We start from the raw sequence: 22,027 nt of genomic DNA, 5'->3' as shown, positions 1-22,027 counted from the left end.
GCAATAGTCACGGTAGATGCAGGCAACCCCTTTCTGGGGCCATCCGTGATCACAAAAAGTGAATCCGTCTTACGGAATGATTCCGTAGCTTTCAGGTATACCCTGATTGCCCGAACCACATCCAAGGAATGCAACGCATGTTCCCGATGATGATTGGGCTGAGGACACAAGGAAGGTAGTACAATATCTTCATTCAGATGAAAATCTGAAACCACCTTAGGAAGAAAGGATGGCTTAGGATGAAGTACTACCTTATCCCTATGAATCACTAGGTATGGGGACTGGCATGATAATGCAGCCAGTTCTGACACCCTGCGAGCAGAAGTGATAGCCACCAAGAAGGCCACCTTCTGGGATAAAGTAAGCAAGGGAATCTCCCTGATGTTTTCAAAGGGAGGTTTCTGTAGAACCGACAAAACTAAATTAAGATCCCAGGGCGGTAAGGGCGCCCGGACTGGTGGAGCCAGGTGCCGCACCCCCTGGATGAAATTCCGCACCAAGGACTTGGTAGCTAAAGGTTTCTGAAAGAAGATTGCTAATGCTGAAACTTGACCCTTGATGGTGCTCAAGGCTAGTTTCTGCTCAACCCCTTTTTGCAAAAAGGCCAATATTCGAGTCACCGAATGGGTACGTGGAGGAAATCCTAAAGATTCGCACCACGCAATATAAGTCTTCCATGAGTGATAATAGACCTTGCTGGAAGTCGCTTTCCTTGCTTTAATAAGGGTAGGAATGATTGAAGCTGACAACCCTCTGTCCTTCAGTACTTGGGTCTCAATGGCCAGGCCATTAAAACCAGCGACTGTAAAGCACGATGGTAGATTGGTCCTTGAGACCACAAACACTCCCTGAGACGAAGTTCCCACGGAACGTCTGCGACTAGCATGTCCAAGTTGGCCAGGCCGGCTTGACGAGGCCAGCCTAGAATTTCTAGGACCACTGGCGCTGACTGGATCTGAACCAGGCGTCCCTAGAGCTATCTGGCCCCGACCATCCGTGAAAGTCTGGTCGTTTTCTGTTCCCACACATTTATCAGATACCTGATTCCTATCAGGAATGGTGATCTTTTCTGGTTGAACCTCAGGGACCGAAGTCACCCGGCTAGAGGCTTCTTGGTCTGTCTGGTCAACCAGATCCGATTCCTGTGGGGAATAGAGACTAATCTTAGGAAAAGATCTATTCAGGGAACGGTGACTACCGCTCCCTGTAGTACTTAAATGTTGGAAGGGAAGAATCGCACCGGTAGTAGTAGTCGATGCTCGATCTAATGTCTTGAATACCGGTGAAAACGTCCCCCCACCCTCAACCCGGGTGGGGCCGCACCTTCAGGCTGTGTAATCCTTTGCTTCGGGTTTGGCTGAGTCGGTCCTCTGTTTGTCCGACCAGCCTTTCTTGAACCCTCCTGGAGGAGTCTTGCCTTTCCCGCTTGTTCCAGCCGGGCGTACGAACCCTTTATGGGCGGTAAAGAAAGGTCCTCGCTTGTTGCGAGGTCCTTTAGCTTTAGCAGCCTGTGGCAAGAAAGTGCTCTTGCCCCCAGTGGCGTCCTTAATAATTTCATCTAGGGTGGCCCCAAATAGGCGATTCCCCTGAAAGGGGAGATTCGTCAAGGTCTTTTTGGAACCTAGGTCAGCTGACCAGCATTTTAACCACAGCACACGTCTGAGGATTACCGCTGACATAGATGCATGCCCTAATAGGGGGGTAGCATCCAAGGCTGCGTCACAGACAAACTGTAGCCCTTGTATAATCTGTTCCATCAAATCAGATGTTCCCTGGGGGATATCTTTTCCCCTTAGGTATTGGCGTATCAATCTCGCCCATTCCGTTAGTGTCTGGGAAACTAGACCAATAACAATTACTGGTCTAAATGCTGACCCTATCAGGGAGAAGATAGTGCGGGACTCCGCTTCCATCTTTCGATCCACCACTGGGATAACCGTGGCTTTATTCAGCCTGGAAATAGGTGGATCCACCACTGGTGGTACCGTCCATTTCTTAATGATGAATTCCTCAAACGGATAGCGTCTAGCAATACGCTTGGAAATAGTAAAGGTACGCTTAGAATTCTCCCATTCTCCTTTAATTTTATTTACCAAAACACTTGGGTACAGGAAAAACCTTCACCGTTTTAATGGGCTTGTTAGTACCAAAGGGAATCTCTGTTTCAGTTGCCTCTGCTGGTGAAACCTCAAGACTTAAGGTTTCCCGCACCGCCACAACTAGTGCGTCCACCAATGCTTCTTCCTGAATTATAGCGGGAGAAAGAACGTCCTCCTCACTGTCTGAGGGAGCTTTACCTGAGATAACAGCCCTTGCAGAGGGACCTGCAGCTGCAGTGACCATCTCTGAATCTGAGTCAGAGGTGTCAGATAATATAGGGGTAGGCGGGGGGTCGCTTTCTTGACCCCCGTCCCTGACAGGCTGCCTCCACCCGAGCCACCAAAGACTCCAAAACTGCTGTAAATGCATCCATACTCTGTGCACCGGCGGGTCCCGTGGCCCCCTCGAGGGAAACAGGTGGGGGTATTTGTGTGGCAGGGTCCATGATTATTCCAGTAATTTCCCGGAAAATACAATTCAAATTTAAATAAAAAACTTTTTTTTTTTTTCAGACCCCCAGCGCCACAAAAGCCCCTCAGTGTTACCTGCTAGGGATCCCTATCGATCGAGAGATAGAGAGAGAGAGATAGACCCCCAGGCTCACCACTTGATGCTCAGAGTTCACTGCAACAGGTTACAGCGCTGTGTTCACAAACAGGAAGTCTTTTGGCTGGCTGCCCAGGAAGAAGGGAGGCGGCTCCGCCCCTTTGCACGCCTTCCGGCGCCTCCCCTAGCTCCACGAGGTGTTTGGATCACCTCAAACATGGCCGCCCCCATGCTGGAGACACGAGGCTACGCCAAAATGGCGGCCTCGTGCGATCTAGCAAACAATGGCGGCGGTTAGTACCGAATAGCGGCGTGACTGCAGAGCATCACAACACCTTCTCTACATGGGGATTTAGCCTGGTAGGCGGTACCGGCCCTGGCGGACCGCATGGCCGTTCGGAAGGCCTGCTATCACTGGAGACTTGACTAGGAAAGCAGTCTACATGTCTGTGGCTACTGACTGGTAGGATACTTATATTATCACAGTAAGATACCCATACTGCCACTAATTACAATCTTTTTTAACATGTTTACAATTAGATTGTCAGCTCCCAAACCAAGCCTCCTGGCTTTTTGCACATAAAATCACACTCAAAGTAGGGGGATCTGTGCCATGTTATAGGATAGAGGGGAACTCATCCTTACCATACAGAGAGGGGCCCGCGTTCACCACAAGACCCGTCAGGGGAAAAGGGGGAACATGCTACTCACCTTACCGGAACCAGGCGGGCACCAACTCCTGACAGTACCCCTCTCCACCGGGGCGGGAGGGCTGTCGACCAATACGGACGCCGTGACTCATGGTCCTTGGCGTTTCAGCGAGACGTTTAACTCGCGGGGTCAGTCCCTCCAGTGGGACTATGTCGCGGCCGACCCAGCGCGGAGCTATGGCCTGCACGCGCTCGTAGGCTGAACTGGGGTGACCACCGGATCTCAACATCCAGCCCGTCGCCCAGTTCAGCTTTCTTGCTTGAAGATCTCACAGGAACACTGGAGAAAAAAGCTGTCTAAAAAAATCTTTTTAAGAAAAAAATCCTGCCAGGACCGAAGATCCCAGCAAGGTATCTAGGTCCTTACTCCTGACTAGACAGAAAAAAACTGATTTGCTGTGGCAGAGAGAGAGAGGATATACCCTCGGGGACTGCCCCTAGGGTGTGGCCAGAGCTTTTTATTTCCTGTCTAGTCCTACTCCTGTGGAGGCAACATAACCTGAAGGTGCTGTATCACCGAGGACTACGTCTGTCAATGAGCGATAGAGAAAACATTTTAGGCAATTCCAGTCAAGACCATGCACAATCAAATGACCATCCAGCATGGTGCTGCAGATAATTTCCCTATGCTGCACTGAAGCTTCCTGCTGAGCAACCCAGAGCCAACGTTTACCATAGGAATTAAATGCAGGCTGAGCACACGCTCTAAACATTGTGCGGTCCCACTAACCAGGTCAAACACCAACCTAAACTTTGACATTTTTATTTTAACACTTCCTACATTTTGGGGCATCCAGGGTGCTTTAAGAGAAATTTAAAGCCCAACTCCAGGAAACTCAGAAAAGATCACTTGCAGTGGGGCCCAAGGTAAGGGTTAACTGCTCATTTAGGTCTAGGGGACTTGTTAAAGTAGATTTACTTACATGATCCTCTGAGCTGCAATACAGGTCCCCTCAGCATTTTCTCCCCTATGCTTCTGCATTATAAAGTTCTGACATTGTCTAAACTAAAGTAGGCCCTGTACTGGGAGTGATGATACCAAGGGAAAGTCCACCCCGGAGTATGGGAGAGGGCCATCTGCTGGGAGAGTAGAGGATCAGGTGAGCTAAAGTGCTTCAATGACCGACCACCTACCTACAGGCTGACATGGTGGTCACTTGGGTTTATACACATTGTTGCTGCAGTGCCTTGGTGCTGCAAATTGTGTACATTATATCACGTTTGACAGGCACCTGAATGCTCTAATGTGAGCAAAGACTTTTTACAAGCATGGGAGTCTGCTGAGGAGCTTCAAGCTACAAATTGTTCAGGGGTGAAGTGGCTCAACTAAATGGCTACCTTTTGACCCCTGCATTGAGTCTGAAACTGCTGTAGGAGTGAGCAGAGAACTAATGGAGGATAATACTTTTTGATACGTCAAATTTTCATTATATGACAAACCAGCAGATCGCCAATAGAAATACTTTTTTTTTGGTGTACAACTTACCTCTACATCAGAAACCTTCATGCGTGTTCCTTCTTTACCAACAAATATATCATCAATGTCCACCAAAACATATCGATCAAGAGTGAGGCAGAGACGCTTGCCAGTTAAGTAAGCAATAGCATCTACGAAAATAAGTTTGTGGAGCCAAAAATTAAGATTGTTGCCAAATAGTACACGTTGAATGCCGTCATGAAGACCCAAGTCCTGTACAACGGTGGCATGAAGTGCTTTGTGTGTAGCAAGGTGAGGAATAGATTCAGCAGACTTGGTGCTAGCCAGCAGTACAGGTTCATACGTGCTATGGTTAGATTGGAACACTGTCCAGTCATCTCCAGGAAGAGGACCTTGCTCCACCTCATTGGCTCTAGTAACATACAGAAGTGGAGCATTGGGGTTAATGTGGTAGTCCCTCAATCCCAAATTGGAATGTAGGAAGAGTGGGAAACCTTTCAGTTGTGCACTCAACAAGCTGTTCTCATTAGCTTTGAAGAACCCAATGATGCCAACACCATATTCCACACAATATTTGTCCAGAAGCTCCCTGTTCCAAGCATCTAAATTTACATATTTCAGGATATTCTCATAGATGATCAGAGCATAACGGCCCCGATCTTTATCGGTCAAAGTTGGCATATCTCCTTTCCCAGGAGCAATTTCTGTCCTGTACCTAAATCTGCCAGATTCCAAGATGGCAACAATTTCCTGTCCAAGTTGGGAGTATATGCTCTCAACAAATACAAGCACCACGGGTTCAGTACGGGAGGTGTCTACTGATTTTGCTATCCGCCAGCTAGCTTGGGGCTGAACCACAGTTCTCTGCTGGCTGCTGCAGTCACTGAAAGGTAGAGGGGGAGGCTCCTTAATTTTAGGGCTGTTGGTAACATAGTAGGCCAAGAAGCACATTGAGGCTAAGCTGAATGCAATCAACAGTAGGATCAAGCGGTGCAGTTCCAGCTGTCGCATGTGACGAACCAGTTTCCATAGATGAATCATGGTGAGGTCAAACACCCCACCTGCTTCCAGCATTCACCTTAATTTCTTTAGCACGGTCCTCTGGCTGTGCAATGCCAATATATGGAGTCCCTCAGGAGAGCAGCAGCACAGTAAAAGGCAGTAAAAGCAGGACGCGAAGAGGTGAAATCGCCTCCAGCCTGCCATTTATGTCAGGTTACCATGGCCTCCAATTCCCATTGCTTCTTTGCACTCCGATCTGGGCTCCTTAACAGATCGCCACCGCAGAATTACATCCCAATCGCTTCTCACATCTCTTTTCCTCTTCTGCTGCCAAGGAGCTGCTTCTGAAGAATAACTCCCTCCCCAAGTCTAATCCAGGCGTTTAATCTTCGCCGTTAGGCTGTATCCTAGAATTGGACAAAACAAAACATTGTCAAAAAAAAAAAAGAAAAGACTGCTTAACAGGAGAATTAGAACAGTTCATGCTTAAAGAGAATAAAAACACAGTCCATTAACTGTTACATTACTATATAATATGTAAATGCCAGGCAGCAGAACATTCACAGCCTCTGTCCCATTACTCTTCTCTAGTAGAAGTAAAATATCAATATTTGCCTATACCTGCGTATAGTTAAACGTAAGAACAAGGATCTTTCACCTCAGATAACTGACCTTTAAAAACACCAAACGTGACTTTTTCCAGCCAAGGTAAAATATAGCATATTTTCCATTCGCATATATCTTAAAGTATACAGCATATGAAGAGAAAAGTTCAGGGTTGCCACACACGTTCATTATGGGCACAATACAAGACAATACTAAATTCCTCTAAACGTAACCATACTAGGATGCAAAAAAAAAAAGACCCATCTAATAAAAACCTGTCATATGCAGATGAAAGGCAAAGTATTTATGCATTTGAACAGCAAACAAGTACACTGATTCCTAGTACACACTATTAGGCTGGCCATACACTGAACACATTTCTTTCCTGCAGCCTTGTCTTCTCCCAGCAGGGGAGGCCCATGATTTTTGCTAGCGGCTTTAGCAGCCGTTAGCATCAATCGCAGATAAAACCCGACATGCTGGCTGTACCCAAGTTGATCTAGCAACTTGGTACATTCAGCCTGCCCATGCTTGGTTCAAATCTTGGCTGGTTTCTACTGAACCGGCAGACATTTGAACTGAGCATGGTCTGTTTTTTTTTTGTTTTTTTTTTTTGTTTTTTCTTCGTTCAACCCAGCGGGCTGAACGAAAAAAAAAAAAATGTAAGCGCTCAGGAGGAGCCACTGTACTAATTTATGTGATGTTGTTACAGCGATCTCCCCCGCTGAGCTAGTGCTCTGACAGGGGGACGGCCGTCCCCCACCAGAACACACTGGTCAGTGCTCTGTCTTAGGCTTCTTTTTGCTCCCCCAACCCATTCAGGAAACTAGAAATAAAGATATCACATAATAGCATTGGTATTTAGGGACTGGCCAGTCATTAACCTAAAGTTTTCACATTTGGGGAAGGGATGTGGGTGGATTTATCAGCCCCATGCCAGCAGAAAGTCATGACTTATAGCGGTTTCTATCTGTTTCCACTGGGAAGTGGAAAGAAAGGAAGTTTGAGGGAGCTGCCATTAAAGTGAACATGTTGCGTTGATATGCTTGGGCTGATCAAACGTTCACAATACCCACTTCACTACCACCAAGGTTTTAAAACCTGCATATTGGTGGAAGTGGCATTCTGGTGCACAATGTTAAAATGGCATGCTGTGTATGTTTGGTGTGCACATAATGCCTATGATCACGTCATCATTAGATCAGTGCAGATCAGAGGCAAAATACACCTTGTGATCCCTGAAATCATAGCAATCACAAATGTAAACATTGATCTGTTTACATTTGAGAGCCCTCCCCTCCCCCCCCCCCCCCCCCACAATAAAGGAAGGTAAACAATGAGTATTTATGATTGAAGATTTATTGAAGGGTAGAAAGGAGTAGATTTAAAAGGAGAACTTAATCCTAAAGGGGAAGCCCTGCTTTATGTCCCGCCCCCCTCCCCCTTACCACATTGACATTTTTTGAGGGGAGTAGGTATCTTGCTTTGGTAGAAGCGCAGCCTGCCCCAACAACCCCTCTTCCCCTCCCTTCTGCCTGCAGCCCTCTGGGACAGGTCACAGGCACCAGAAGGCTGCAGGTCCATTCACAAAGCGCAACTTGCACATGCGGCTATACAGCCAGTTTCCCACCATGCAAGGAGTCACAGTCAGCTTCCCACAGTAAACAAGGTGATTATAGGGATCTGAAGATTTGTGAAGAACCAGCCTGAGGGAGGACAGCTCTGGATCCCTGGATAGGTAAGTGTCCTTTTATTAAAAATCAGCAGCTACAGTATTTGCAGCTGCTGACTTTTTGCTTTCTTGGGTGAAGATCCTCTAAGGTATTAGATAATTTGTATATTTTTTTTAACCCTTTCATCCCTCATTCTCTCCTGGAGTGTGAGCTGTGCATCTTATCTCCATCTTGTCACTACGTATATTACATTATTGATTTAGAAAGTAAGAGCCGGTTCACACTATCACGACCAGAAAGTCGCCCCATGAAGGAGTGACTTTTTAGCAGAGACTCGCAAGAGACTTAATGATAGGCGACTTTGTCTGTGGGGAATGCCTGGCTAATCTTTTTCTTCTTCCTGGAAAGTCTGATCACAATCGCTTGAAAATAGATAAGGATACGACTTAAGAGGCGACTCCCATTGAAGTCTATGTGCACAAGTCGGATAGAGGTCGCCTTGAAGTAGTACAGGAACCTTTTCCGAAGTCGGAGCGACTTCAGTAGTGCATATTAAGATGGCTCTCATTCATTTACATTGAATTTGTAATGACAAGAGACTTGGAGCGACTTGAGGGCACACAAGTCGCGTCCCAAGTCGGAGTAGTGTGAACCGGATCTAAGGGAAACTTTTTTTTCCCAAAAATTGTATACAATTTAAAATATTTATATAAACCCATATTGCATACAACATGGTATCCTCATGCAAAAATACTGCATAGAAGAAGCATGTTTGTGCAGTCCAAACCAAGACTATTTTTTTCCACTACAGATGCCTTGCATTTCCTTACATGTCCTATAGACCTGGAGGTCTTCGCTTTACCTTGGACAGAAACAAACTATTTCCTGAAAGAAGCATATCATAAATTCAAATGGATTCATATGGCCGTGGAATCAGAGCAAATGCTCAACATCTGGCTAAAAGTTGCATTAACAGTGCACATGATGGAACATTCACATGAAAAAAAAAAAAAAAAAAAAGTGTACTTTCCAGCCAAAAATTGACTTCCATCTGCTTAGGGAAATACGTGTTCAGCAGAATTGTTGGAATGAATTTCCCACACTGATCATGGAATGGTGATGTCAGCACTTGCAGGCAATCACCCACTTTGCACTGCTGGGAGAGGTTTCAATGTGGTGGGAGCACAGGATTGTTTCCCTCCAGAGAAACCTCTCTATAATACAGAGGGTCATAGCAGCACCATCCTCTGTAATGATGCGAGATGATAGAATACAAGGTCATACACACTCTACATACAGTGCTCTCAGAATGTAAGGGCTTGATTAATGCAAGTGTCTTAGAAGTTAAAGAGAAGTTAAAGTGAAGCTATTAGCGACAAAAATAAAAAAAAGCTAGTTTTCTGGCAGTAATGCTGACATAGGTGAAGTGACTAGGAAAAAAAATGGCCTAACTTTACGGTTTTATTTTTTTAATTCAAAAATTATTATTTTTTCCCAAAAAATTGCGTTTGTAAGAGCGCTGCGCAAATACAGTGTGACAAAACATTGCAAAGATCTCCATTTTATTCTCCAGTGTGCTAAAAAAAATGTATATAATGTTCGGGGGTTCTAAGTAATTTTCTAGCAAGAAATACTGATTTTTTAACTTGTAAACATCAAGTGTCAGAAAGAGGCCTGGTCCTTAAGTGGTTAAACCGCTATGATCAAATCAGACCAGTTATATCAAAATATGTGGTAAAAGAACAAGCATTGCCCAGCTCATGTACAGCAGGCACACATTTATGCTATGCAAGGGCAATTATCATTACAGAAGGTAAACTTTTCTGGAAACCACATCATTGATTCAGCAAGCCAAATTTGGTTTATATGTATTAAATTTAGGTCACCCAAAGGCATTGTCATCGTTTTTTTTTTTTTCATGAATAGTTGACAGAGTGGGGAAGGGTTAGAACTTATAATAGGCTTTGTCTGTCCTGACTTGGGAGAACTCTTCTAACTTCCTGTTCTGGTAATGAGGGTCACTGGGAAAGGAGGCGTGGCAAAATTTCCACCATGGGCCCCTCAGAACAATAAAAACTGGTCACAGTTTTTAATATTTTCCTACTCCATCCATAACAAACGGTTTTAACAGATATTGTGTTGCGCAAAAAAGCAAAACCAACCATAGCAGTATAAGAACCAACCCGTACATTGGCACCAACAATACTGACACAGACTAAGGCTGGCCATACATGTTCAATTATCTTGTACAATTTCCTGTTAGATTTTCCAAAAACCATATAAAATAGGAGGTCAAAACTAAACAACACGGTCTCTCTAGACCCTAGGCAATGCCTATTAGGTTTGTTCCCAGATTTAGAAGTTGACAAAAATTCTTTGAAATTCATTCATGAAACGTTGTTTAGTGCCCGTAAGCTGATAGCTCGCAGCTGGATGCAGTCCTCGCCTCCTACCCTGGCCACGTGGATTGCTGACATCAATGCTACCCTCCCATATAAGAAGCTGATTTATGTTGGTAGGGGGTGTCCTGCTAAGTACAATAAAATTTGGGATAGATGGCTACAGTCGTCACTGACATGTGCTACCTAAGAGTCCACTCTTCATATCGTGTAGATGAGGTTGTGTTTTACTATACAGTGTGCACTGGCTGGATGTTGAGTCACATGGTGAGGCTTGGATGGGCCCTTATGGCCCGGGTGGGGGTCCCCATGGCAGTTTTTTTTTTTTTTTTTTGGGAGTTTGTTGGGGGGGGGGGTTTCTTTTGTTGTTTATGTCTATGCTACTCAGATATGGTCGACAGTACTGTATTTATCACCTGTTTTTTTTTTTTATATTTGCTGTACAAAATTTTTTTTTTTTGGTTTAATAAACTTTGACTTTGATTCAAAACTAAACAACACTTTCAATTGCATCCTAATAGGCAGGCCTTTGTACTACATAGTTGAAGGTAAATTTAAGGAAAATTGTAAGAAAATTGTATAATGTATGGCCAGCCTAACAGCTGTTGGGATAACTAATGACCCCTGTGTCATATCACCGGCAGGTAGAAAATTACTTAAAATTAAGTCAAATACAGATAGAGATGCGACAGGGGTAGCCACTCATTGCATACCATTCAGCATTCTATTTTGCATAAAGTTGACCAACACACACCAAAAATCTGCACTGAACACAGAGATTTATTCATATTAATTACATTGTTAAAGCAGAAGTTCTGCCTAAAACTAACTAATTTTAAGGCCCCTTTCACACGGGCGGAATCTGTTCAAGCAGATACGCCTGCTCAGCAGGAATCTCTCAGCTGATCATGCAGGTAACAGGTCCATGTCCCACTCCACTACGTAGAGCTAACACAGACACAAACATAGCCTGCTGCTCTCTATGGGGCAGTCGGATGGTAACGGACTGCATGTCCGTTACCATCCGATTGCCATCCGCCCTGCGAATCAGGTTGGATGATAAACATCTCCTCATTCGCCTGGAAAACAAACAGGCAGACTAGATCGGTCTGCTGGTGTGAAAGGGGCCTAAAACTATTGGTAGCCACATTCTAATGCCTCATACACACGTGCAGATTATCTGCAGACTTTTGTCTGCAGACTTACCAAAACCATATAATATGAGGTCAAACCTAAACACTTTCAATTTGTATGCAATCCGGCAGGCCCTTGCACTACATAGAAAAGGTAAGTCTGCAGACAAAAGTCTGCAGATAATCTGCAGGTGTGTACGGGGCATAAGACTATTCTGCAGCCGCTCCGGTCCCACGCCGAGCTGTCAGTGGCGGCTTCTCTGTGTAGGTGTGTGCAGAAGAGGCAGACGACAACAGAAGCCCCGTAGTAAATCTATGGGTGGGTGACATTACTTCCCAGCCGTTGTTGGCCATCTCCTGCACACAGCATTCGCTGCTGGAGACCAGATTGGCTGCAGAAAAGATACGTATCGTGATTTATGCTTCACAGGGTTAGATATATTAGTCTTAGAATGTGGATGCCAGTAGATTTAGAGTTAAAGTTTTAGGCTGAACTTCTGAACAATAACTACTGCATGATATATGGTGGGTTTCTTTAGAACTACTTTAGCACATGCTTTTGATGCATCCAAGATCAATTATTTCTGCTTATCTTTGTTTACAGTGATGAAAAAAAATATCTGTATAGAGAGGAGGGGGATTGCTTTTTTACAATTAAATGCTTTCAGAAGCTAGACTTGGCAGGTTACAATTAAGACTTGCGTCGCCCACGCAGAGCGCAGGCAGTGCACCTGAAAAATATCCGCCACAAAAGTTGTCTCAAACCGAGCTAATGCATTTCAGGCTTGACATGTTAAAACAGATTTATAGCCAAGGTAACTCACAAAATGATCAGGTTGAACATGCAGGCATTATGCCATCACTACTGGCAAGAGACTGACCTCTCTCAATAAATGTTTTGCTAAGCAGACAAAACCGCTATGTTGCTATGATTTGGTGGTTTGCCGAGAGAAAGCGGGGGAATACTGTTCAAGTTTCAGTTTAAAGGATAAGTTTACCTTTTGAAAAAAAATATATAGAATAAAAATAATAATTGCACATTTTTTTCTAGCTAAACTAAATGTGCATTTATTTTTGTACCCCAAGGAGCCTACAGAGCAAATTATAGGTGCAATCTTCATCTTCTGCAGACTCTCAGGATAGAGGTCTGCCTGTACCTCCCATAAGTGCAGGCAGCTACTTAAGAGCAGGAAGATCAATGAAATACACGAGAGAGCTCATCAGCACTCTCACAGTTCATACTACAATTCATACGGATGGTACTTGCAGTCTATTTATTTGCAAGAAACTGAATGAATGACACAGCCAAGTGGGAGGAGCACGCATGGCTTTAAAATTGTGACAGTGGGTGTGGGGAGAGGATCCCCCGCCCGCTGTCATGGGAGAGGGGGTGCATGCTGAACATATGCAGAAAGGTGAACTTAGCCTTTAATAAAAAAAATTATATGAAAAATTGAAAACTAAATAAGAATGTAATTTGCAGGCAAAAAAGACAAGCTCTCATGAGATGTAACAATAACGGCAAAGAAATGTGCTTTACTCATTAGTGGTCGTTTCATCACTTAACACTCCTCACATTCAGTGACTCCTTTACTGCTAGAAATGACAATCCCACAAAAAAAAAGAGGAAGAAGGAGCTGCTCTAATAGTTTGGTTTATCCAGACAGCTCTGACGAAACGCGTCCGGTCACGACGTGCTGACGTCACCCCCCACGTCCAGGAAGTACGGGCGGATTAGCCGACAGCCCGGCGGCTCTGCTTGCATTACACTGAAAGCGCAATACTCTGCATTTTTTGTGAGTGTATTCCTTTTTTTTTTATTTTAATAAATTGTTAGTTGGTTTTATGCTATGGCGGTCTTATCTTTTATTCCATGATGGTGGTGATACACGTAACCGTTCACATATTTCTTGAGCTGATCTGTGGTAATCACTGTGGGGTATCAGGCTGTTTCCTGGATCTCCCTGGAATCCCTCTACGAGATCTACAGGCATATTATATCCTGGCTGTCCCTTGGGTCTAGTTGGAGTTGAAGCGATTCCTTTGCTAATTTACAGGTGCACAACTTCACCGGTATCTGGTAAGCAGATTTAAATACTGGTGGTGGATCAGCACATTGGTGATTTCCCAGTCTTTTGCACCTATATTTTTTGTGGACAAACACTGGAGGTGGATTTTCTACTATCTTGGTTTGGACCTACTATAGAGACTTTATTGGACGTTTTATTTAGAACACTCTAGTGTTGGCTTTTTAAATTTGCTGATTGCTATATGCTTTTGGCTATTCAGATCAATTTATTCTTGTTTCATTTATTGATACACTGATTGTATATATTCACTTAGCGTGACTTATTTATACTATTTTTATATTCTTGCATTAGTGTTACAATATACAGTGGGTACGGAAAGTATTCAGACCCCCTTAAATTTTTCACTCTTTGTTATATTGCAGCCATTTGCTAAAATCATTTAAGTTCATTCTTCTTCCTCATGAATGTACACATAGCACCCCATATTGACGGAAAAACACAGAATTGTTGACATTGTTGCAGATTTATTAAAAAAGAAAAACTGAAATATCACATGGTCCTAAGTATTCAGACCCTTTGCTGTGACACTCATATATTTCCATTTCCATATATTTCCATTTCTTCTGATCATCCTTGAGATGGTTCTACACCTTCATTTGAGTCCAGCTGTGTTTGATTATACTGATTGGACTTGATTAGGAAAGCCACACACCTGTCTATATAAGACCTTCCAGATCACAATGCATGTCAGAGCAAATGAGAATCATGAGGTCAAAGGAACTGCCTGAAGAGCTCAGAGACAGAATTGTGGCAAGGCACAGATCTGGCCAAGGTTACAAAAAGATTTCTGCTGCACTTAAGGTTCCTAAGAGCACAGTGGCCTCCATAATCCTCAAATGGAAGACGTTTGGGACGACCAGAACCCTTCCTAGAGCTGGCCGTCCGGCCAAACTGAGCTATCGGGGGAGAAGAGCCTTGGTTAGAGAGGTAAAGAAGAACCCAAATATCACTGTGGCTGAGCTCCAGAGATGCAGTCAGGAGATGGGAGAAAGTTGTAGAAAGTCAACCATCACTGCAGCCCTCCACCAGTCGGGGCTTTATGGCAGAGTGGCCCGACGGAAGCCTCTCCTCAGTGTAAGACACATGAAAGCCCGCATGAAGTTTGCTAAAAAACACCTGAAGGACTCCAAGATGGTGAGAAATAAGATTCTCTGGTCTGATGAGACCAAAATAGAACTTTTTGGCCTTAATTCTAAGCGGTATGTGTGGAGAAAACCAGGCACTGCTCATCACCTGTCCAATACAGTCCCAACAGTGAAGCATGGTGGTGGCAGCATCATGCTGTGGGGGTGTTTTTCAGCTGCAGGGACAGGACGACTGGTTGCAATCGAGGGAAAGATGAATGCGGCCAAGTACAGGGATATCCTGGACAAAAATCTTCTCCAGAGTGCTCTGGACCTCAGACTGGGCCGAAGGTTTACCTTCCAACAAGACAATGACCCTAAGCACACAGCTAAAATAACGAAGGAGTGGCTTCACAACAACTCCGTGACTGTTCTTGAATGGCCCAGCCAGTGCCCTGACTTAAACCCAATTAAGCATCTCTGGGGAGACCTAAAAATGGCTGTCCACCAACGTTTACCATCCAACCTGAAAGAACTGGAGAGGATCTGCAAGGAGGAATGGCAGAGGATCCCCAAATCCAGGTGTGAAAGACTTGTTGCATCTTTCCCAAAAAGACTCCTGGCTGTATTAGATCAAAAGGGGGCTTCTACTAAATACTGAGCAAAGGGTCTGAATACTTAGGACCATGTGATATTTCAGTTTTTCTTTTTTAATAAATCTGCAACAATGTCAACAATTCTGTGTTTTTCTGTCAGTATGGGGTGCTATGTGTACATTCATGAGGAAGAAGAATGAACCTAAATGATTTTAGCAAATGGCTGCAATATAACAAAGAGTGAAAAATTTAAGGGGGTCTGAATACTTTCCGTACCCACTGTAGGTTGGTTTTACATACAGTTCCGTTCCAGAAGCTCGTTCATAAGTTCAACTTATTCGTAAGTCCAGCAAAGATCAGCGCTTGCAGACAATGGCTGCGCACGCTGATCAATGTGTTCTGGTAGGGGGTAGTCCCGCTGTCAGAACACAATACCACAGCATAGGAGATCGCTGCACCAACATTGCTTGTGTTGGTATGGTGATCGGTCAGGTTTTTTCTTTTCAGCCAACTGGGTTGAACAAAAAAAAAAAAAGTTTGTAACCAGCTTTATAGGATTGGACATTAGAACACATTTTCGCAAGGTGAATGTTCGTATGTAGGAGACTTACTGTGCATAGGTTGTTTAGCAATACATCCCCTAAAGTTCCTGAGTAGATGAGAATGCCACCACTGAAGATTAACAAACTCAAGATGATCTCAAATAAAAAAAAAAAGGGCTGTGTACTAAAAAAAAAATAAAAAAAAAAATAAAAACAACGGCAGACGGGAAAATGTCCTTATTTCCTTATTTAATGACAACTTCATATTGCCAAAAAGAAAATAGGAGGACCAACTTATAAATATTATTACTGTTTAGAACTGCAGTAAATTCAATTTGCTTTGTATATTTTATGACCTAAACTGCCCTATGCCTATTTTTTTTATCTTTTGATGCGGTTTACTACTGCTTTAAAGTCGTTTTTTACCCCCTTCCTAAATACTTACCTGTCACCTTTCTTGATTCAGCGCTGTGACGGTGTGCAACAGTGCTGCTCGCTCGCTCTCTCTCCCCAAAGGACTCAGGGGCAACAGGAGCCATTGGATCCTACTGTGGCCAATCAAATCCTGTGAGGAGTGGGGCTGAGCTTCATTGTGTGCATCCAGGGGCCAAAAAAGAGGAGGAAGAGCAAAGAACGCCAGCGGGTGCCCCAGAAAAGGAGGTAAGGGACCGATATGTGCAAAGGTATTGCAGATAGAAGGTAGTTAGAACAGGTTTTTTATTGAAGGACAAAAAAAGAAGTAGCCGTTATAATAAAAGTGAGAAGTGTTATATGGGGGGACATTTCCCTTCAGCTTTCTTTACCTGGCAGTGTCTGATCAATTAAAAAGTAGCTGCATATACAAACAATATAACCTAGTTGTAATGATTTAGAGCCTGTTTTTTATACTACACAACTAGGAAAGCACTAAGAATTTTTTTTTTTAAATCACTAAAACCAGTTTATGTGGCCACTTGTGCTGGCTTTATGAAAGTATGTCCTCCACAAATTACTTAACCTCCCCTTTTCCCTTTCTAGAATGAGCGATGCAGGTTATTTGCAGCCATGCACACTATAAAACCTTTAGTCCATCCCGGAAGTGCCCAGGAGAAGGTGGCTATGTGCCTATATACAGTAGGACTATGAAGAAAGACCACAGCCACGCTCAAACAGAAAGTCAGATCACAGAAGGATAAAAATAAAATTGAGTATTTGGAGGTGGCCAAGAGCAAAGGAAGATATTTTAGGTTAACACATACTTGGATTGTTTTTGAAACTAGAGTTAAGAGTAATATTAATGACATAGCACTCCACCAACCACTGCAGCAGTGCTGCGTTTGGGGAGGTAATATGCAGTCCCACTCAGTCCCTCAATTTCTGGCAAATAAACACAAGGCACAATGGCCTTTTGCTGACAAACTAGTTTTAGATTGTGACGAACTACTAAACATTAACCACTTCGGCCACGGAAGGTTTTTTTACCCCCTTAATGACCAGGCCATTTTTTGCGATTCGGCACTGCAATGATTTAACTGACAATTGCGCAGTCATGCAATGCCGTACCCAAATACAATTGATGTCTTTTTTTCCCCCCACAAATAGAGCTTTCTTTTGGTGGCATTTGCGGCTTTTCGTTTTTGCGCTATAAAAAAACAAAAACGAGCATCAATTTTGAAAGACACCAATATTTTCTACTTACTGCTATAAAACATTCCCAATAAAAAAAAATTTAAAAATCTATTTTTTTTTTATCATTTTAGGACAATTTGTATTCTGCTACATATTTTTGGTAAAAATAAAAAAAAAATCCTAAAAAGCATATAATTGGTTTGTGCAAAAGTTAGTGTTTACAAATTACGGGATAGATTTATGGACTTTTTATTTTTTTTTTATTAGCAATGGCGGAGAAAATCGTTTTTTTTTAATTGGGACAGCGACGGACAAATCTGACACTAAGTGACACTTTTTGGGGACCAGTGACATTAATAGTGATCAGTGCCTAAAAATATGCACGGTTACCATATAAATTACACTGGCAGGGAAGAGGTTAACACTGGGGTGCTCAAGGGGTTAAATGTGTTCCCTAGATGTGCTTACTAACTGTGGGGGGGGGGGTTGATTGAAAAGAGGCAGAGAGAGATCTGTCATTCAGCTTAGCTAAATCACACAATCTTTCCCTGCCTCTCTGACAGGAGAGCTGTCTAGCATTGTTTACATAGTAGATGGCTCTCCTGTCAGTTTTGCCAAAGATCCCAAGAAGCCGGCGATTGAACCCACTCCTCCCGCAGTCTGCCGCCGAAACCGCATGCACATAATCACGTACATCTATGTGATTATGTACAGCCGAGCCACCCTGCCGCAGTACATCTGCATGGGGTGGTCGGCAAGTGGTTAAAGTGTTACTAAACCCAAGAGCCTGCATTCACCGCATCTGTTCTCACACAGTACACGGATTATGGAAATGCAATAAGTAGTAAATATAAACTGCTAAATGCCTTTTCTCAGCAGTATAAAGCAGTCTTGTGACTTCAATCAGTGTCTGGTTAAAGCTTGTAGGCATTTTCATTCTATTTAGACTGTCCTATGAGGCTGCAGGACCCCTGACCCTCTGTTTGGACAGTGCTGATTGGCCCTGTGCCGATCACATGCACTCTCCCAAGAAAAAAAAAAAAGAAAAAACACTCTAGCAATACACCCCAAACTGAGCATGTGCTGAGTGACTCCAAAAGGCTCTGTACTATCAGTAGATGTTTTGGGGATTGTGAAAGAAGAGGAGGATCAGAGAAGGCTGATCAAACAGCCTTTTTACACAATGCGGAGGAGGATTTACCCCTCAGTTCCACAGTGAGAACAAGCAGCATGCTTTACTGCATATACAGGCTGATTTTACGGTTGTGGATTTAGTAACACTTTAAGGAGAGCTATGCATATGAGAAAATATGTTTACATGCACAATTATATATTGTACATAAAAGCACGATTTTTGAAACAGAAGTTTCAAAGACAAGATTGTTTAAATTATGCTTAACATACTCATATGTATAGTTAAAAAAACACAAAATACCACATTTCCTTTAATGTATTTAAAGGACATGTATACAAACCAAAAGTACATAATTTAAAAAAACAGGCAGAGAACATCAAAGTAAATACACAAGTACTGCAGTTAACATGGTGCATCTGTACACTGTACAATAATGCTAACACCGCACGCTACTGCGCATAATTCAAAGTGCCCAAAAACCACACCATCACACAGAAACTATGTCAGCGACAACAGAAGGGATTGCTGTACTCCCTAATCATTCCACAATGTTCTTTTAACTCCGGAAGCTCCAGGGAAATCAAAGCTAAATGGCATAGGAACCAAATTATAGTATTTTCCAGTGTCTTACTGAAAGCCAAATACTAATAAAAAATAAATAAATAAATACTGCAATGAGGCATAGTTAAGCAGATACCAATAAAGTCCTACTTCTAGGATTCCACACCCAACACATTTGAAAATTACTGGCATCCACAACTGAATCCAAGAAGTTTGCACCCAGTAACCATACCCATAGCTCCTTCACTAAGGCCACATTGCCGTAAGAGACTTGCCAATCTAAATAGATTGCTTCCTAACCTAAAAGTTACAGAAAGAGACTAATTATTTTATAGTACAAAATTATCTTGGTTCCTCAAACCAAAAGAAGATGGGATTGTGTAGGCAAATGGTTAAACAACCATTTGCCTACACAATCCCATCTTCTTTTTCTTTGAGGAACCAAGACAATTTTGTTCTATTATTTAGGGATGACGGCAACCACCCACACTTTAAGTAGCTCCATAGACAACCCCCAATTATTTTATAGTTGCCCAGGTAACAATTTGAGATGTAATACAGAGGCTGGTACTTTCACCAAAGGCTCTTTCAGACAGACATTAATTCAGCCCATCACCAGAATACATCATTTGATGACGAAATGCATCGGGAGTGGCTTGACGGTGACATCACGCACATCTGTTTGGCGGGGTTTACGGCCCAAATTCTACAAGGTCAGCTTGCTGGATTTTTCATTCTGCTATGTTACAAGTTGCCGAAAGGTACTTTTTATAACTTTTAAATAAAATTGGAAAGTTTAAAGGGGCTTCACTATGTCAGTTTCTCCCATCTTCCTGACATTTATATGTTCCCGCTGTTGAGTGCAATCCATGTCCATGTTGATGCTGGCTTCCTAGTCTCCAATACATGCCTATTTGACCATTATAATTGATGGTCCAGCACATTCTGTATGGTGGTGGACCTCATCGATCAACTTGCTGCATGCTGCACTTTTTTCTAAATGAATGTGATATCACAAAGGACTGATTGCACTTCATTTGGATTCATCTACTGTATTACTTGTGTTCACATTTTCACTTTTAGATTGCATAGCAGCATCTTTTTATCTATGTGCCATTTGAGGTAGCGATTACACTGTATTATTTGTCATTGCACTTGGCACTTTATGTCCCTCATCTTTTAGAGCTGCATATTTATTTATGGTATAGAACAAAGAAAAAGGTATGGGACTTTGAGTGAGGTCAATTAGACATAAAAATTTAATGATTGCATATGATAATAATATACAATACTAAGAAAACATTGTTAATAACCACACACAGAGTTAAGGCAATCAGACGATTAAACAATACATATTGCATCAATATAAATAACAATGTTTAATGGATCACAATGGATCACTCAATACATTTTTATGAATACAATAAAATATCCAAATCTGTGTGTGTCAACAATCTTGCATTGTATCACAATTCATAATAAGATAAGAGTTAATTTGTAGGCTCGACGCATTTCATGGACCTCCGTCCATTCATCAGGAGCTTGAATAAATATTATAAATCTAAAAATAAAAAATATAAATTGTAATATTGTATTTGTAAGGGGATACTGATTAAAGATAGAAAATGTAATGGAATAAACACTACCTTGAGCAGTGCCATTACATATGACACTGCTCAAGGTAGTGTTTATTCCATTACATTTTCTATCTTTAATCAGTATCCCCTTACAAATACAATATTACAATTTATATTTTTTATTTTTAGATTTATAATATTTATTCAAGCTCCTGATGGACGGAGGTCCATGAAACGCGTCGAGCCTACAAATTAACTCTTATCTTATTATGAATTGTGATACAATGCAAGATTGTTGACACACACAGATTTGGATATTTTATTGTATTCATAAAAATGTATTGAGTGATCCATTGTGATCCATTAAACATTGTTATTTATATTGATGCAATATGTATTGTTTAATCGTCTGATTGGTTATTAACAATGTTTTCTTAGTATTATATATTATCATATGCAATCATTAAATTTTTATGTCTAATTGACCTCACTCAAAGTCCCATACCTTTTTCTTTGTTCTATATCTATATAAAAGAGATGGAGGCAATTAGACATCTGATGTGGCAAATCATGTATACCTACATTTTTTCATTTATGGTATTTCTTACCCCCCTCTGGAAAGTGATCCAAGGTGGACTGCTTTTTAGAGGACAACATAGCAAAGACTTTGGCAAACGGCAATTTTACATTTGCGGGACTTTGCCACAACTGTAAACGAAACGTTTGGCTTGCAGTTGCGGTGTGGCCCTATTCATCACAGGAAAGGAAAATTTGACAGGCAGCGTTAAAATTGCTGCAGCCACAGCATGTGTACAACCCTGTCAGGCTGTAATGTTAGAATTCCAGGGTGGGGAGGCTTAGCCGCCTGATTTGGTCACCCCCTCCCAGTTGCCAATGTCAAAGAGTCTGTAGAGCTGCTAGAGAAGCAGATAAGTAGAAGACCAGTGCCGAGCAGAATGACACTAACCCCTGCTTTTCCTGAATGGTCATTTACCCATCATCCCTTATGTGTTTAGGTTTCTGTGGCTACAATACTTTTTACGATGACTCACACTCCTCCTAATTGCATAGTTCTAGCTCTCACCCACAGGGGGCGTGACAGACTGCTGTATTAACACAAAGCACTTCTATGCATTATGTCGTATGCATAGCGCCAAATGATTGCCTGCAAAAAGTTTATTTAGTTGATTTTAGTGTAATTGGGAAGGAATTGCGAAGTCCAGTTCTGAAACATGGAAATGCAATGT

General features: G+C 42.5%; 1 protein-coding gene across 2 annotated transcripts in view; it reads right to left on the bottom strand.

The window, feature by feature from the left end:
* Nucleotides 1-22,027, bottom strand: part of NDST2 (N-deacetylase and N-sulfotransferase 2) — a 396,550-nt gene that overhangs the window by 194,075 nt on the left and 180,448 nt on the right. For both annotated transcript variants that reach the window (XM_082267466.1, XM_082267467.1), the window contains one exon: nucleotides 4,843-6,203. In XM_082267466.1, the coding sequence (XP_082123592.1) occupies nucleotides 4,843-5,868 (1,026 nt within the window). In that variant the 5' untranslated portion in view covers nucleotides 5,869-6,203. The remainder of the gene's footprint in view (nucleotides 1-4,842; nucleotides 6,204-22,027) is intronic.

Source organism: Pelophylax lessonae (assembly GCF_965119305.1).
Source record: "Pelophylax lessonae genome assembly, chromosome: 9".
Lineage (NCBI taxonomy): Eukaryota > Metazoa > Chordata > Amphibia > Anura > Ranidae > Pelophylax > Pelophylax lessonae.
Note: the sequence above shows the minus strand (reverse complement) of the source record. Positions and strands in the feature narration are given on the sequence as shown.